Source organism: Cornus florida, unplaced genomic scaffold, assembly GCF_030987335.1.
Source record: "Cornus florida cultivar Cherokee Brave unplaced genomic scaffold, ASM3098733v1 CherokeeBrave_3.0.0_Hap2_Chr01, whole genome shotgun sequence".
Taxonomy (NCBI): domain Eukaryota; kingdom Viridiplantae; phylum Streptophyta; class Magnoliopsida; order Cornales; family Cornaceae; genus Cornus; species Cornus florida.
In genome coordinates this window covers 71,058,318-71,077,812 of record NW_026775571.1, presented here as the reverse complement: position 1 = coordinate 71,077,812, position 19,495 = coordinate 71,058,318, and the positions used below count along the sequence as shown (strand labels likewise).

Sequence of the window (19,495 nt, the reverse complement as noted above, 5' to 3'; positions counted from 1 at the left end):
AACGGATAATGTTGAGAAAGAGATTAATGGATTATTTTGGTGTGTTGGTTGTGGTATTATGGGAGACACGGACACTTCCCCGAATACGACTTGGGCATGTGTTGAATACGACTAGAGATATCCTAAATTTGTTTTGAACACTTTTAAAATAAGATAATGTAATTTTGTAATTATTTTTCTTCAAAAAAAATCAATTTAATACAATCTAAATTATATTATGAGTTAATTAGAAAAATAATAGGAGTATAAAATTTAACAAGACAAAAATAACAAACATTTAGGACTTATTCGGTATGTGTTTTATTTTTGGTATTCTTGTTTCTGTTGGGTAATGTTGCAGTGAATAATGAAAAAACGTGTTTGATAAAAACTATTTTGTTTTGCATAAGCACTTTCTTCTCCATCTGCCTGTTTTCTTGTATCCGCTCGATTTAAAGCCCAAACCTAGCAATATCCAATGTCGTTCCCCAAGGTAGGGTTTGGTACTGTAGTGATGAAAAGTATTTTTTTTTTTTTTTTTGGAAAAACTTTTAAATGACATTTTAAAAATAACCATTATATTTTTCAAATTTGCAATACTTTTTATCAAAAAAATTTTTTTGCATATTGTTACTTCCAAAAATCTTGCAACAAATAAACGTTACCAAACACGCTTCCAATTATTATTCAAAACACTCTCCAACAAAAATGCAAACCAAACAAACTCTTAGTTCTAAATTCCAAATTAGTTATTTATCTAAGATTATAGTGCTAAAATGGTAAAAAAATAAATAAATAGTATTTATATATATTATATTTGTTAACGTATGCATTTCGTACTAGTACCTTATTTTTTTTAAGATTAGTCATATCACCATATCGTGTCATACTCGTATCACATAAAATGGTAAAAATATATATCCATGCTGTACCGTATCTATTTTTTAAAATTTGTCTTATCATTGTGTCGATATCGTGTCCGTATCTAAGTAACAGGAGTGATAGTGAGAGAAGGAGCACGAAAATAACAAAATTAAATTAAATCACAAATAATGAGAATTGAAGTAAGAATGCGCTACAGTTGTTGAGAATTGTTATGTGACTCTATCAGTGCTTCATATGTTGGATCTAAGAGGTGTTAGGGCAGTGTAACACACGCCGAAGGTTTTAATTAAGGGAGCCGTAGTCCACGCCAATATATTGTTTAGAATACTACATGTAAATGTTTCGCGCCTAATGTTCATTCAGTGGGCGTGCCGGAGTGGTTATCGGGCATGACTAGAAATCATGTGGGCTCTGCCCGCGCAGGTTCGAATCCTGCCGCCCACGATTTCTTTAATTCAATTCTTTCGCTTTTTTTTAATCATACATTTTCTGGTCTTGATCGTCTTATTAAGGGAGATGATACCCAACACTAATATTTTTACTTTCCATTGTAGCAACCATCATCAAAAATCAATTTTCACATAATTCTTTCGTTTTTTTAATCATACATTTTCTGGTCTTCATCATCTTATGATTCTTATTAAGGGAGATGATACCCAACACTAATATTTTTACTTTCCATCATTCTAGCAACCATCATCAAAAATCAATTTTCACAGTTCACAAGTTTGATGAGTTTTTTTTTTATTATTGTTAGTATTTATTGAACAATTTAATGAAGTGTCTTAAAACTCAATTGATAAGAAACTTATGCACTCGCATTATTTTTGAAAATGATTTGGAAGTGGAAAGTCGAACATTCTTATTATTATTAAATTTGAAATAATTGCATAATGGTTTGAATGCTTGAGAATTGTAATGAAAAATTGAGTGTAAATAGTTTGATTTTCTATTTAATTAAAAAAAAAATGAAAAGGGGGTTGAGTTGGATCCCACTCACATGACATCAATTTAACATCATTTAGTGGGATCTACAATCTCACTCACCGTAACCTTTATTACTAGTTTTAAGTATTCAAAAAATGTGTATAATCACTACTACGAGCAAGTCGAAATTAGGGATCAAAAGATGAAGAAAAACTTCAGGTCGAATCACACTAGATGTACCGACAGTTAGATCTGGGCTCTTGAATACACCTAACATTAGTTACACTACATTATTTTTCCACAAAAATAAATAAAAATAAAAATAATATTGAACTTTTAATATATTTTTCATGTAAATATCATAATTTTTCAACGTATTTGTGAATGCACTCTCAATTTTGACATGAATCATATTCAACCAAAAAAAGTTAAAAAAAAAAAAAAAAAAAAGGGTTAACTAGAGGAGAATATCTTTCACCTTTTATTTTCAAATGACTTGATATGAATATAGAACATATAGCTAGACAAACATATAACTCGACTCGAGGTGATATGGCATATGCAAAAGTGAAATGGTTCAAAGTCCAAAAACTTCAATGGGTCGAGATGATCCTTCCATGGATGGTTTTACGCAGTCCAAAAGCAAATCTAAGAGCAAGGGCAAGTGTATTGCGGGGCAACAGGGTATATCTCCTAATGTCTTTGCGGTGCTTGATGAAATGCCTGAGAGAGACTGGTGATGTGTTCTTTCTTCATCTCAGCAGTGCATGCAGCCAATACTCCTAAAGAAACAAGATTATTGCGGCATGAGCTTCTTCGTCAATCCAAAACTATTCACGGTCCATGGATGGCTATTGGGGATTGGAATGTGACCAGAACTCATGGAGATAAAATAGGTGGTATAACACTCCCTACTGCAATCTTAAATGAGTTCAATGACCTGTTATCTAACTGTAATCTTATTAAGCTTCCCATTTTAAATCGAGTATGGATCGAGGGTTCTAAGTTATTTCACCAGAAGATGCATCAAAGGAGGGCTATTAATTCCGTAACTCTTTTACAAAGCAGAGATGGAGAGATTCTAGAAATCAGGCAGAGATCAGAGAGTGGATTGGTGAATCCTTTTCTGTCCTATATGGTGCTCCTCCAACCTCTTAACACTAAATTTTCTGCCTCTTAGGTGGTTCTGTTGAAGATGATGACAGGTGCTTTCTTCTTGTCACCGTTACAGAGGATAAAATTAAGAGGGTGACGATGGCTGTGGGACCTGATAAGGCACCTGGACCAGATGGACTATTGTTGGAAAAGAGGTAATGAATGCTGTCCAATTCATTTGCTCTCATTGTTCCCTGCCTTTAGGAGTTAATAGCACCTTCATATCTTTGATTTCATATCATGAGGATTCTGAAGTTTAAGGAGGGCAATATACCTGTCAACTATTTAGGTCTTCCCATGGTTGCTGGTAGGGCTCTCGGCCGGGCAAGGTAAACTCTAAATTGAATTCATGGAGTTCTTTCAATGGCAGGCAGAATAGAACTAATTAGATCAGTCATTTCATCTTATTATTATCTTTGGGCTGCTGTTTTTCACCATCCCTATGGGGGTGTCCAAGATGAGATAGAGAAAAGAGAGAATTTTTTTGTGGGGAGGCAGTCCAGACGAGAAAAGAACCACCCCTCTACTAGCTTGGGATAAAGTAGTCACTTTACCTAAGCAGGAAGGGGGTATGGGAATCAGAAATTTTAGGAGCATTGATTTGTCTTCCTCTTGCATGATGACTTGGAATTTCATTGTGTCCAAGGAAGAGCTATGGGTGAGATGGTTCAAGAACAAGTATGTCAGGAATGGAAATTTTTGGACTATGAATGCTAAGGTACATGACTCTGCAATATGGAAGACCATTTTGAATACTAGAGAGGTAGGCCCTGAATAGGTGTCCGATCTGCCCTTATCTTGAAGACTTCTTTCCAATTTTACTACAATCTCAGGAAGAGAGGTTTTGTTGGTCCTGCCATCTGCCACAACTGCTTTTCAAGAAGCTGGCTCTCGAGACCATTAGTTTTGGTGTCGTGCGTATGCTAGAAATGTTTGGAATTGGTTTATTCAATTATGTCATTGGGAGGGATTGACACATATGCTTCACTTCTCCGAAGTTCTGGTTCGGTTTCAAAACCAAACTCAAGGCCAACAACCTGTGAAATCAAGATTAGTGAAGCGTTGGTTGGTTCACTGCCGTATTATGGTGTATATGGAATGAAAGAAATAGGAGAGTTCACGGTGGCACTGTGCATTCCCCCCATCAATTGGCTATGGAGGCTTGCTTTGAAGGTTTAACTGCTACAGGGCTGGCTGTTTCTGATCTTCAAGCTATTTTATTATGGTTGTGTTATTTCCACAACCAGTTTTTTTTTTTTTGATAATTGTGGTGTCCGGGTCAGTTTTTTGGACTTAGTTTCTCTTTGTTGACAAATTTGGGGTATGCCCTGGATTTGTTTTTTCTTTTTCTGTTTTTGGATCCTGGCTTGGATCTTTTGTCCAATGTACTTCTTCCCTATATTGTTTTATTGAATAAAATACACACATTCAGGAAATAAAAAAAAAGAAAAAGAAAGTAAGTATTGTTCAATACTCCTCTGTTCTAAAAATAACTGAAATTTAAGTTGACATTTAAAATAAAATATGTTCCATATTTAATTAGATCAGAACAAATCAAATTTAAGTATTACTTCTTTTTATTTCAGAATTCGCATACAAAATCTCAATATGAGAAATAAAAATGAAGAAATACTTACATATATGAGAAATAAAAATGAAGAAATACTTACATGAGCGGATAGGATGAGGAACTCCAAAGCTCAAATCACACATTTGCAAAATTGAAGAAGATAAGTGAACAAGTTAAATTTGGAAAAGATTAAGAAACTAATCAAACATGGGAGAAGCAGCTGATTGCAATGATGAAGTAGTGCCTGAGGAATCAGGTGAGCTGCTGGTACCAGAACTCGAAAAAGAAATAGTAGTGGCTGATAAAGTAGCTCTACTAGTCGTTGCAGCTGTTGAAGCAGTAGTAGTCGAAATTGTTAGCGAAAATCTAATCCTCTGTTTGCCTGCTCAAAATCCAGCAAACACTAAAAAAAAATACAAGAGAACTGGAAATTGTTAGTGGAATCTCCAACTGCTCAGAAACAAGCAAACATTAAAAGAAAAACACGAGAACTGGAAATTCTTACTGGAAACTCCCAACTGGTTAGAAACCAGAAAAACAATGTATATTAGAAATCAATAGTGTAAACCCCACCCTCTCTTTGGTAGCTCATATGTACCTGAAGATGATAGATGAAGAAAGACTGCCACTTCGTGATATTAGATGTCATGATTGCGCTTTGAGCCTTTGAGCAGGAGAGAAACGGTAGAGTGGCTATAGTAGCAATTTTTAGACACAAATAAAGTAAAAAAAATTCAAGGCTCAAAAATTGAAAGCGAATTAGAAAATTATAAAATTGAATAAGAGAGTAGAAGAAGATTTCAAGGCAAAACAATATGCTACCAAGTACCCATGAGTAGCACTCTTAAAATTAGTCATCTTAGAGAAACTGGCCTATTGAGATGTGGGAAGAGTTGCATATTGTGGTGTATGAATTACCGGCAGCCAAATCTGAAACAGGGGAATTGCATGCAGTAAAGAAGAAGAGGGTATGATCATTAAATTACAGTATGAACATGGAAATAAGTGTGTAAGTAGTACTATTAACAACTAACCTATCCAAAACTAAACTTAAGAATGTACAACTTTATTTATTTCAGTACTATTCCTCATATGCGGTTAGTGTGTTCATGAAAGAAAAACAGGTAGCAAGGACTGCCACAAAGGAAATACTCGAATAATACCGAGTACTCCGTATCATTTTCTCCATCAATCTGATACTCTATACTTCTCAAAGCCTACTTTTTCCAACAATACTAGATTTCAGAAAATATGGTAACAAAATACTACATTAAGTGCTAATAATCTAATCTCATTTCAAGTGACTCATCTATAGTTCATTATCCATCATTTATTTCTAGAAATTGTGCTATAGAGAACCAAAATCTTATGCTGTCAACACCAGATTTTTTTTTTAAGTACAGATAGATGTATATATGGAAATTTTAGCTGCCAACAGAACCAGAGTGGAGTAAATTTTTTTTTTCTTTGTTTCATTCTCCAATGGTTTAATGGTATAAAGTAAAATGGATGAAGAGAGAAGTCAGACCACAAAAGAACAATATATATATATATATATATATATATGTATGTATGTTTCGTCGTTGTCATTACACAGGTCAGGTGTACAATTGCAAAAGAAGCTTTCGTCCACCATGAAACCTATGATATGGAGAAAAACACCAGTTTAGCAAAAACCAAAATTAGCCTACAACAACCACCAAAAACAGAAACAGCCTGTGATAGTTCCTTTTCTGTACCTGAATCCAACTATTAGCACCAACTTAAAATAAAACCACACCTATCTTAGCTTCATTAAAACAAGAGTATTCCTGTACAAAAACAAAGTTGCAGGACAAAGCACCATTTCCCTTGGTTTCAAGTGACTTCATGCAGTGATCTTCACTTTTTACACATAAACCTATCAAAAAAATTAACTTTAAACTTATTGCATTATCAAATTAAAAGTACGTCCAAATAATAAACATATCAAAGAGGAAAAAAAAACTCACTTTGCTTACAAGAGTATCATCCTTGTTGAAGATGAAGGAGAGGTCTTTCAACAACATCAAGTTCACAGCACAATTGAGAAGGAAGATTTCTCTCTCCCCCCAGTTGATTTTTCCCCATATGTGGTATTTTGTAATTATTTCCCCATAGACCTTCATTGTTTCAGTCATGCATCACTGCAATGTTAAGAAAACATGATCGAGGGCATCCGTTGGTAATTCATTGAAAGTTTTTTCTACAACATCAACCAACTCAAAATCCAAAATTTGAACAATTGAGAGCTTGTTGGTATTGAAGTGATTGGATCGCTCTAAAAAAACCCAAAATCAAGCACATTAAAATCCGGACTATTTGGAGGTTGAAATGATACGCGCATATCAAACCCCTCTTTTCTTGCAGCTTCTAGAAAATCTGCATCCGACGGATCTATATGTGGTTTTGCATTATCTTGTTGAATAAAAATTGTTTCCCTCATACTACAAGAGGGCCATTTAGCTCGAATGTCTGGTAAAACTTTCTCAGTTAAACATGAGTGAATTATATCTTTAGTTACCGATAAGATTGGTTTCATCTCTAACATACAGCCATACGATTTATGCTACTTCGTTTGGCAGGCACCTTGCATATGAATGGATAAATTCGAATCTTTCCTGAGAACACTTCATTACAAGACATATCAAATCGTGGCCTGGCAACAGCTGCTAAAAACATTACCTTTGTGATGAACCCTTTGCTCTTCCAAGTACATGAGGTTCAGCTTCTTCCGAAAGAAGATAATATTTTTGTGGTTCTTTAGACATATAGAACCACTTTTCATCAATGTGGACAAAATTTAATATATTGCAGAAAATTAGCCTATTATGAAGACTAGATGGCTCAAGCATTAACAAACAGTACGTGAGCCTTGCCTTTTTGTTTTGTTATGATAAATATGGCTTCAAGGCATTTGAATGTGACTATAGTAGTCAATGATGAGCATGTATCCCTTTTTCTTTTAGATCTGGGGATCTCGGATCTAATAAAACCCTCTTCGATTCTTCTATGGAGTGTTGATTTAGAAACTTGCATAGCAAACGATAAAGATCGAATTCCTGAGACTTTACTGTGGTCAATTTGCACCCACTTGCGAACAACTCTCTTCGGCTTTTTGTTGAATACATCAACTGCACACCCATTTGAAAATTTTGTCATTGCCTGCTTCCAGATTCATTGAACGGCTTTGACGCGAACAGAAAACTTATTTGCCGTCACACTTATTGAGCCCCTTTTCAATTTTCTATTTTCACTTTGCTTCAGCAGAATTGCAACAATTGCTTGACGTTGTTGGTTAGTTAAATTCTTTCTGGTGTTCGGCTGAACAAAGTTTGAACTTGCTAAGGTTTCCATTTAAAATTGGAAAGCTAAGTAGTGTAAAGAGAAATGGAGAATGATAAGCATGAGAGAGATAGCAGAAGATAAGAGTTTGGATGAACTCCTTTCTTGAGATGGTAATGGCTTTAACTCCTTACAAGAGAAAGTTGAACTCCTTTGGGTAAGAGCAGAGTGTGTGGGTTAGGAGTTTTTCGAATAAGAGTAGCAGAGCATATGATTTGGTTGGAGTGTATACTCTACATTACACTAAAAAAGCTCTTCACTTTGAATTTGTATGTAACCGCCATTTATTTTAATTTAGTTAAAAATATTGTACATTTGGCGCCAACATTTAAGAAGCTCCCAGTTAAAGTTTTTTCTTTTTCTTTTGAAGTGGTCAAATAAGACAAAATTTTAGAAGGGGCAAATTAGAGAATTCATTTCATACCACTATAATAAAAAACATAAAAAATTATATTCTTAAAAAGTTATATTACCCAAAAGAGACTTTTTTTTGGGATAGATGGAGTATTAATTTGATTCGGGATTTTAATTTAGTTTATCCATGTCCTTTGATTTAGGGTTCATTGCACGAGTTGTTTGTAAAAATGCTCCCATCAAAAGTTTATCCATGTCCTTTGATTTAGGGTTCTTGTGATTTGGTCTGAAGAGTCAAACCCTAACAAAATCGATCCATCAATTGTTTCACACATTTGGTGCTATGTGTTGTGTCAAGTCTCTTTATTCAATTGACTCTGAAAAACTTTAGTTGTTATGAAAATTTTGTGTCACATTTTTAGTGCTATGTTCTAAAATGGACCCTTAATTAACAAAAATTAATAAATACATAATTTAAGATAATGTTATAAGATTGTGACTTAAATGACAAAAGATACATCACCTCAAAGACTCTTGTTAGTAGTACTACATATAAGAATATAATAGGATAAGCATGGAGTCATGGCCTGGTCAAAGCAATGTGCACTGATAGTTAGTCATATTGTACACTCAAAAGTAGCAGATATAATTTTTTTATTTAAATAATTGCTCTGACAGCAGCAAAAATTATAAATTTCAAATTTCTTCAAATTTGATGTCAATTTGACTGATTATAATATATACCAAAATATATTATAATCCCTCTGTCTACAGGGATTTATTACTCAATCTATAGTGTTGAGGCAATAGGATCCTGTGTCTCTCTCCTTACCTCTTCCTTCTTGTGTGCTAAAAGGATGTTAGTCTCGGCTCTGAATTTTGTGTAAATTTCAAGGTTACGAATCTGTTGAAGGGCTCCTAAGGTGTCTTGTTTATTTTTGCACCGGACTCATATATTTTTCATGTTTTAAATAAAGTCAATTTTCATTGACTCATTCGACTACAATGTATTATGTATATATTTTTATGTATAGTTATAACATGTTTAACATCTTTTTATTTTCATTATTATTATTTTTTTAAAAAAAAAACTCACACACTCATATCATTCTTGAAAATAATTTGAAAGCGGAGAGTTAATAACATTCTTGAACATAGTTTGAAAGTGGAGAGTCAAATATTCTTAAAATTAAGCAATCAAATTCTTCATTATTATTAAATTTGAAATAATTGCATAATACAATGCAAATAATTTGAAAGTGGAGAGTCAAATATTCTTAAAATTAAGCAATCAAATTCTTCATTATTATTAAATTTGAAATAATTGCATAATACAATGCAAACATGAAAGGAGTTTGAACCCCTGAGAATTTTATTGAGAAATTGAGTGTAAATAGTTTGATTCTTGTCTAAAAAAATGATACAACTTTTAAATTTGAAAGATAAATGGAAGGGTGTCGTGTGAGACAGTGAGGGGGAGTGGGTTTCATCACTCTAACATTATGTGGTAAAATCTAAACGGAAGGGTGTCGCGTGAGACAGTAGGGGGAGTGGGCTCCGTCACTCTAACATTATGTGGTAAGATCTACACTCCTACTCATATATTTTCTATTCGAAATCTTCAAAATTCGAAAGATATGTTTTATCACTATAAAAAAACATTAATCGGAATTGAGATTATTTATATACAATCAAGCCGAAAATATAGATAAAAATTGAGCCAGGCTTTCGAGCCTAGAAAGAAAAGCTTTCAGGTTGGATCACACCGGTCATGTGGGCCGTCAAACCGTGGGTTCTTGTATACACTTAACACTACATTCTTTTTTCAAATAATAATAATAATATTAGTTTTAATATAATTTTCATGTAATATCACAATTTTTTCACTTATTTATGAACGCACCCTCAATTTTGAAAAATGGCAACACTTCAAAAGTGGAATGGCATTAGTGTTAACTTGGATAAGAGAATCAAGTATTATGACCATTCAGAAAAAAAAAAAAATAAATAAATAAAAAAAAATAAAAAAAAATAAAAATTCAGGTACTTTTATTATTAAATTACAAAAAAAAGGATAATAAAAAATTTGAGTGAACGAGAGTTCAAATTTAACTTTCCCATAATTCTACTAATAAATTTCCTAATAATATTTTTATTTTTTTATTTTTTGAATAGAATACCTAATAATTTTACCCGAAAGGGCAAACCCCTCTAGATTATTGTATAAATTATATATATCGAAAATGTCAAATTTTATTGACTCGTTTTATTTTAAAATTTTCGGTAAAATATTGACTCTTTTGTATAAAAATGTATTGTGTACTTGTTTTATATGACTTAGCTACAATATATCTAGGTGTAGCATGGGTAACATTTATTCATAGTGAATTTCTAAAATTAGCACGCAGTTGGAATTTTTTCTTTTTATTGATAAATTAACAATGCGATATAAATATTAAAATGAAATGATTAAAAAACTAAAAAATTACACCAATCCCAAAAAAATAATAAAAATAAAAACACGAAAACACAAAAAATTAAAAATTAAAAATTAAAAAATTACTACTAATATCATAGTATATGATTGTTATGTGCACGTTACTTTATATATATTTTGAAACTTTTTTCTCTATATATAAACTTTTTTTTTTTTTTTTGAAACTTTGACAATTTGTAAAACAAGGATTTGAATTTTTTGAGATTTCAGTTGATTGTTTTCTGCTAATAGTTTATCTTTATTTTATTTTTTTGTACCAAAAAAAAAAAAAAAAAAATCTCAATATCAGTGTGCACTGGTTTTTGGAGTTTAGAGCAGATTTGTTTTCTTTAGTTTATACTTTATTTTCTTTTTTTTATTTTCTATTTTTATCTTTACTTTTCTTTTATACTTTAATTTTTATTTTCTATTTTCTATTTTTATCTTAATTTGTCCATTGCCGGCGTCCTTCAATAATGTCATTTTTGATCATTTTACAAAATTAGTTATTAATTTTACAATTGCTTTTAAAGGTTAAATATACTTGGTTTTTAACTTTCAATGACTCAATTTATAAAAATATTAATTCCACAACATTAACATAAAGATCCATGGTAGCACATCCCAACTCCAAATTTTTAGAAGTAAAATATGTTTGCTTTTTAACTTCCATTGACATTAACTAAATTATAATTTTTTTTTTTAATTCTACGACATTTACATAAGGACCCATTGTAGCAATTGGCCGTTCCTAATTTACAATTTCTTTTAATGCCATTTTTTGGAACTTCTTGTGCAATGACGGTCAAGTGAAATTCAATGGCGTACAAAGTTAATTATGTGAATCACAATATTCAACCAAAAAATGTATTTCATTATCCTATAAGTTTTAATGGGCCAATGCTACACAACATATAATAAATATGTGTAATACTTATATACTTCGAGTATTTACCTAATATATGGTGCATGAAAAAACTCTTGGACGAGGGAAAAATCAAATCAAATCTTTAATTTTGAGTGATAAGTCATTTAGACTTGGTGCCTCAATAAAAATTATGCTTTAAGGTTTAACTCCCCTAAAGTGCAACCAATTTTTTAAAGTCACTCGTATAGGTGAAAAACCTCAACTTTACCCGACTTATGTGGAAGGTTCGCTTTGGACAGTATTTTGGAGAATAGTCGGGCAAAAATCCCACATACCCCGGTTACCAAATATATATATTTTGGTAGATTGTCTAATTGCAAGCAAACTGAAGTACATGGCCAAAATTGGGCGCTGCTTCAAGTGTTACGTTTAAGCTTGTTCATTTATCATTTGGACTCATCTCGTTTGAATTTATCTTTTGCTTATTATGAGGTGTATTGGGAATCATGTTCACTGGGAAGGTGTAGTTGTTCTCGACGCAGATCTTCTTGATGAAGAGAACCTTACACGACAAAGCTATTTAATGTTTACAAGCTGGATTTCGGTCACAAAAAATGGGTAGAACTTGCATCATTAGGCGATGATTTGTTTTTGGAAAAGTCAAAGTACATTTTTTTTTTTTTTTTTTTTTTTGTAACACTACCGATTTAACTTTCTTGAATTGAACTTATGAAAAGTACACCATCACATCTCCCAGCCGATTATAGATAAATTTGATAATTCATTCACTATTAATACAAAAAAAATAATAATAATAATAAAATACTAAAAATTATCATTTTTAAAATTTATATTCCCAAAAAGAGACATTTATTTTGGAAAGAAGAGACTAAATATATATATATATATTTTTAAAAAAAAAATAAAAATCAACTTTTCTTGACCATTTGTATAGAATGTATAATATTTGTACATATCTAAGTGTACCATACATGCTTAACATCTTACCTCAGTGATTATCTATAGTTCATTTTCTAAAATGTAGCGAGATAAATTAATATTACGATGTAAAAAAAAAAGATTAACGTTTAAAAAGATTTGGAACTGAAGAGTCGAACATTTTCTGAAGTTGAGATAATCGAATTCTTCATTATTATTATTATTATATGAATTGTACAATGAAATGAAAAAAATAAAAGAGATTTGAGTGCCTGAAATTATAATGAGAACTTAGATGGTAAAGACAGATAAGCGAATGCTTGTGAATTGTGGATTAGTGGCAAGAACACCGGATACTCCAGCAATAAATAAATATATACATATATATATATATATATATATATATATATATAGAGTTGGATTTGAGTGGTGGCAGAATCAGATGGGTAGGGTAAACGGAACTATTGGGCCAAAATTGGGCCCACCGCCTTTAACATCTATATATAGACACGCCGCCACCGCCTTTAACATCTATATATACACACGCCGCCTTTAGGCTTTAACACATGCACACTCAACTTTAGTTTCCTATTTTGATCATCTTTGCTCAGAGCGTCTTTTTCGCATACGACTCTATTGTTTCTTATTCACAACAACTCAAGAACTTCCCTATACCAGTATACTTTCAGACACGCGCATATATATATATATACACACTCTATTGTTAACAGAAACTAAACCCTCAAACCCTACCCTTTCAAGCCTAACCCCTCAACATATACGCTACCACCAGAAATTATTTTGATCATCTCTGCAAGTCTCTTGTTCGGACATCGATTGAAGCCTAGACATGGCCGTGATTTCCAAAAAAGCCTATTTGGGTCATCGCATCAAAAAAACAAAAACATCTTCAGAATCAGATTCATCACCGCCATCACCAAACTGGTCTGAACTTCCAATCGAATTGTGGGAGTCAATTCTGAACAGATTGTTTGTCGGCGACTTGCTTAGTGCCGGCGCAGTCTGTCGTTCTTGGTGCTCTGTTGCAGAAGCCAGAAAATCATCTCTAGAGAGTCCCCTGTTTGATCAACCGTTGTTGTTGCTTCCTGGTCCAGATCAAGGCAAAAAAAATAGCCGTTGCTTGTACAATTTTACCGAGAAAAAAGTGTACAAGCAGATGATGAATATACCAGAAAACTTGGGTAATTGCAAAGGATCATCCCATGGGTGGCTGATTTTTTTGGACCACGAAGCATTCCCTCATATCTTTAGTCCATTCTTGGGGGCTAGGATTCAACTCCCCCTTTTTGAAATTTGCAAAACAAGCCTTCATTGCTTCTTTGTCCAGGATATTAAGAAAGTTGTACTCTCATCATACCCAAGTCACAGTAAGAACAACTTTTGGGTAGGGGTAATATATGGTGTAATTGATCGAAAGCTTGCCTTTTGGAAGTGTGGAGACAATGAATGGACTGCCCTGGATGGTGCACATCAAGCCTACTGTGATATAATATCCCACCATGATCATATTATTGCTTTGGGTGAAACAGCTTCAGTTGAAATCTGGGATTTCAATAACTCTGTCCCTGTAAAAAAGATGCAGATTGAGCCTATTTTTCCTGAGAAAAAGGTGGAATTTGAAAATTCTCTTGGAGATCTTTATACAATTCAAAGTTACATAGTGGAATCAAAGGGTGATCTTCTGCTTATTGTGAGGTATATTGGGAATCATGTTAGATGGGACGGTGTAGTTGTTCACGAGGCAGACCTTCTTGATGAAGAGAACCAATGCTGGATTTGCCCTTACCTGACAAAGCTATTTCATGTTTACAAGCTGCATTTCGGTCAGAAAAAATGGGTACAAGTGGCATCATTAGGCGATGACCTGGTGTTGTTTTTGGGTCGGAATCAATCCGTGTCACATTCAGCAAAAAGTTTTCCATCGTGTAAAGGGAATTCGATTTATTTCACTGATGATTACTATAGTGATGTTTTGGCTGAGAATGACATGTATGGTCATGACACAGGCAGGTTTGACATGGAGAATCAGAGTATAGAATTGATTGATGAAGATGATTGGGAGAAGATTCAAGCAGCACCCATTTGGGTTGTTCCTAATTCATGCTAGTAGAGACATTAGCAGACTTGTTTCTTCTAATTTTTGTATTCTTATAGGCTTCAAAATTGTGTATTAATCAAATTTTGAATTGCATATATATATTTTTTATTCTGATTTGATCAGTAAGAACCTAGTTTTTGATTTGTTGGTCCTTGTGAATCTGTTGATACATGTATCTGAAAGTTTATACTACACTCTGATGGTCAATCAAACCTCTTTTTGAAAGTTGTTCTGACCTAAATTAAAAGGAAAATTGTAAAACGAAGCTAATGAAAATTATAACATCCACACATAAAAAAGTCAAAATACTCACCTCAAAATTCTCAGTACCCCATTCTTCCAAAAATTCCAAAATGGGATATGCTGCTGATCCAACTGTTATATACACCATCAGGGCAAGGTTCTTTACCAGTCCACAAGCCTAATGTAACACCAGATGACACACAAATGTAAGTAGAAAAAGATGCAAATTATAACGCAGAGTTCTATATTATGCAGCAAACTCACTTGTCCTTCAGGAGTTTCTGCAGGGCATATCATTCCCCATTGGGAATTGTGCAACTGCCGTTGTTTTGGTAGTTTCCCTGGTAAATGCAATTTATAACACAGTTAAAGGTGAAGGTTAAGAAAAAATAAACAAGCAATGGAGTTGCAACATAGATGAAACTGTGTGTGTGTGTGTGTGTGAGAGAGAGAGAGAGAGAGCCCTTATGGGGAAATCTAGATCCTTAACAGCATCATTGAACAAACACTGACAGAGAAAACTAAAATACCTTCTCGCCCTATTGGAGAATTCAATCTTCACAAGTGCGACAAAGTGGAGGCATACGATTTAACAACTATAAAAATCGCATAACATTTTAAAAATGATACTGCACATTCACCGGCTGCATTTGCCTGTCCCCGGTTCCCAGTAGCGAGTATTTAAGGCCACTAGTAATTGGTTTCGCTTTAATTGCAAATTGCAGATTAAACATCCTTCCCATTGTCAACACTCTGCACGATGCACAAAATTATATACATTCAAGCACCAACCAAAGCATCAAATATATACTATATAAAAGACTCGGTATGTAAAATAACCTTCTGAACATAAGCTCTCACATCCCTTGTTAACTTTCTGAATAGCTGCAGTAATATTAACAACCACCAAAACTTTAGAAACCCAAAATCTTTGAAAACCCAAATGAAAATCAAGGACTTTCAAATGGTCACAGAAGCTCCAAAATATTAAAGCAACGACAAACCATTCGAAAGAGGCCACCAAGCAAAGGACCAGCAAGATCGAGTCTCTTATTGCCATAGTGATCCCTATCATCCTCCGCCCTTCGTCCAATTGCACATAGCAGAAGCCGGTGAATAATATATCTGGTAGAAAAGCAATTAATGTCTCTCTAAATCACTAAGAAGCCACAAAAAAGGAACATATTCAAATTAGACAAAACCTACCCAAAATAGTAAGCTTTCTTTGTCTCACAATACTCTCCTACAGCAACATGAGGAAGCATTTCCTTTTGGAGGATCTCTTTGGCATACCTACGAAGTAAATGAACAGGAGACTCTCCTTAAACAAAAAAAGAAGCACAAAAGATAGCTTTACACTCGTGTATAGCCACAGCCAGCAATCATAACACATACTTAATCCTCTTTTCATTTGTGACACCAACAGTGGCCCCTCATTTCCCGATGTAGTACAGTGCAACCTGCAATACAGGAAGAAAAGCATAACCATCTCAGTAAGGCCGCACTGCCACATCACCACAAGAAAAGCGAGAAAAAAAAATGAAAAGAAAAGAAAAGAGAGAGAAGAAATCAAATGGATGCTAACATTTACAATAACATATACAGATTAAGTCCCAAAATGAATTAATTTATTTAAATGAAACTGAATTTGCAATCTTAGAAACAAGAGCTGAAACCTAAACAAAGATATTGAAGCTGCTAAAAAATCAAATATGAATTAGAACTGAAAGGACATTACTTGGTAAAAACAATTTAAATGCCAGCAAGCCCAAAGACTATGTTTAGTTCATATTGGAAACATGAAACGCTATATTTATTCATATTGTTTGAAGTTTAGCTTATTCAATACAGAGAAAACCAGAAAGAAAAGCTAATCTCACACTAACTACCCGTTAAAAATAAAAAATAAAAAAAGGATAACAGATAAAAAAAAAAATTAAATGATGGTATAATACAGTGGGAGAGTTACCTGTTGATTTTATATTACAAATGCTTCTTCCAAGGAGGGTCGTAGCAACTCCGTGAGTGTCAGAGAACTCATAGCAAATATACTCTAATACATCTTTGTCAGCAACAAATCCTAATGCCTGAAACACAATAATAATAGGAATCTCAGTCCGAATGTACGGAAGGGTAGGAGCCCTGCAGTTACATAGCATACCCAAAAACAACAAAAAATTCATAAATTCCATAAGAATTCAAAAGGCAAAAAAAAAAAAAATGTGCTCCAAAAAACACCCCTAAACACCATATTTAATGCCCATTACCCCTTTGGCACTAGTCTGCGAAAGCATCCACACAAAAATGCTACTGGGTGGCCTGTTCTGGGAGTCCACCATTGATCGGACTTCCGCCACATAGGCATACTTGTTTGGCTGCCTCTTCTTAAACACAGACGTGATTGGTGCTCATCTAATACCCACCTTGATCATATGGACACTCTCCCAGCTCCGTCAAATCCTTCTCTGAATTCTGATATAATGTGCAGTAACTCGACCGGAGCATTATAGGAACCTAAAGTATATGGCAAAAAAGAAGCAGACTGAAGGACAACAAAGAGGCATAAGAGCCTATTCCAAGATATCTAACTTTCATCAGTTCGGAATCCAATTCACATACCTTCCCAATGAAGATTTTAGTAAAATCTTGAGTTTCAGTTACTTCTTCACCATCATGCCCTTTCTTTATCACTCTCTTAGTGACATTCACATACAACGGAGCTGAGTATGTTAGATTCCTCAATCTCGCTGCCTTCGGAAACAAAGTCACAGTTTCTCCATCTGACATCATTGGCTTACTAAGATATATCTGACCAAAGCTAATCTTATAGATGGCCGGCAAGACACTCATAATCATTATGACCAAGAAGCAAAGTTAGCCCATAAAGGAAATTCTATTTCTACTTTCAATCAAGCAATCAACAAAACTATATACTCTATTGATAGTATAGCAATAATAATTTATTTCTCTTGTAACATTTAAAATCACATTTATTTTTAAAGAACAGAATACTATCATGGTTTGTATATCTATTTATATAAAATGCTGACCCTAAATAGATGGAAAAAAGGCATTGTTAGGCATATGTATTATATAAATTATGTAGAACTTCCATTAGTTTATAATGTGGAAGATGAGGCTTAATTTGGTCAAGGATTTTGGCAAGAAATATGGAGATCCTAATATGACTCTGAAGATTGATTTGAAGAAGGCCTATGATTCAGTGGACTGGGGGTTTATTTTATCAAGGTTGCAGATTCATGGTTTCAGTGGGAAATGGATTAATTGGATTAAAGCATGTATATCTTCTCCTAAATTCTCTGTGTTGTGTAATGGTGTGCCTGCTGGATACTTTACTGCTGCTAAAGGGATTAGACAGGGATGTCCTCTGTCTCCTTTGTTGTTTTCTTTTGTAACTGAATACTTCAGCACTCTAATGAATAATTATATTGATATGGGGAGCATCAAGCTCTGTAAGGCTGTGCTGAGTTCAGGGATGAAGATTTCTCATGTTTTCTACGCTGATGATCTTATTTTGGTGGTCGAGGCTGAGATTTCTACAGCAAAAGCAGTGGAAGAAGCGTTTCAAAAGTTCAAAGAGGTGACTGGGCTTCAGGTAAACAAAGACGAGCTCCATTATTTTTTCCAAGTCTGTGAGGGGTAGAAGAAGACTGTCTTCCATTCTGCTTTTCCAAACAGAATCATTTCCTTTCAAATATCTTGGGTTACCTCTTTCTGATCACAAGTTAAGAACTGGAGATTTCAAAAGCCTGTTGGATAAAGTGAACAACAGATTAGCACATTGGAATACTATTAATTTGTCTTCGGCAGGTAGAATTGAATTGATTAAATCAGTGTTATATTCCTATTTGTATCATTGGTTGTTTGGTTTTAAAGTGCCATGGGAGATTAAAGTTCAGTTGGAGAAGAAGTTGAAGCTGTTCCTTAGCAATGCCCTTCTTAATCAAAAGCATGGATAAAAATGGTTCAGAAACTCTCCTCCGGACTAACAATTGGCTGCAAGAAGGCCCTCTGTTCCTCAAATGCAGCCACTCGCCAGCCCATCTTTCCTTGATTCCTCGCAACCATTTTACTCAGGTGATTCTTAGTGTTTCCCTCCACAAATTCTTTCCTGGTTCCAAGCTTTTAAGTTGCATGTTAAAAGACCCTTGGCTATTCAAGTACTACTTGAAGCTAGGTTACTTAATTAGCAGTGAGATCCTTCAGCAGCTTATAGCTTGATTGGAGCAGGGAAAGAAAGTAATGCATATAATCCTTTAGACCAATATGAAACTATGGGCGGTATTGCAAAATGATGCACTAGCAGCGCGACCAATACCTAGTTCTTAATATATTTTTTCAGTGCGTGCACGAATGGCCACTTAAGAACTGAAACAGGATGGTGTAGCAAGGTCCCTTTGGATTGAGAATCAATGCTTGATCTCATAACCCCAAGAGTAGGTTTATAAACTCCATGGCCACTCCCATTTACGTAGCTCTTCTTCTCTCCCTCCTTTTTGATAATGTTGTGCCTTCTCAATCCATTGATTTCCTCTACAACGGATTCAACCCAACAGACAATATGGATTCTACCAAACAAACCTTATTCTAGTTGGA

At 34.0% G+C, this 19,495-nt stretch overlaps 1 protein-coding gene, 1 non-coding gene and 1 pseudogene across 2 annotated transcripts; 2 read left to right on the top strand and 1 right to left on the bottom strand.

Annotated features, from left to right (window-relative positions):
• Positions 1 to 1,226: 1,226 nt before the first annotated feature.
• On the top strand, positions 1,227 to 1,308 carry TRNAS-AGA (transfer RNA serine (anticodon AGA)). Its single transcript has one exon. It is a non-coding gene; the product is annotated as a tRNA-Ser (tRNA).
• Positions 1,309 to 13,064: 11,756 nt separating this feature from the next.
• LOC132299866 (putative F-box protein At4g17565) lies at positions 13,065 to 14,671 on the top strand. The gene has a single exon (XM_059796740.1). It carries the CDS (start codon positions 13,367 to 13,369, stop codon positions 14,642 to 14,644), a length of 1,278 nt encoding a protein of 425 aa, XP_059652723.1. The 5' UTR covers positions 13,065 to 13,366; the 3' UTR covers positions 14,645 to 14,671.
• On the bottom strand, positions 14,039 to 19,194 carry LOC132299906 (DNA-directed RNA polymerase II subunit RPB2-like; annotated as a pseudogene).
• Between the last annotated feature and the right edge of the window lie 301 nt (positions 19,195 to 19,495).

What these genes read in the sequence shown, in the direction of transcription:
- LOC132299866 (XM_059796740.1), top strand. Translation starts at nt 13,367, where the DNA reads ATGGCCGTGATTTCCAAAAAAGCCTATTTGGGTCATCGCATCAAAAAA.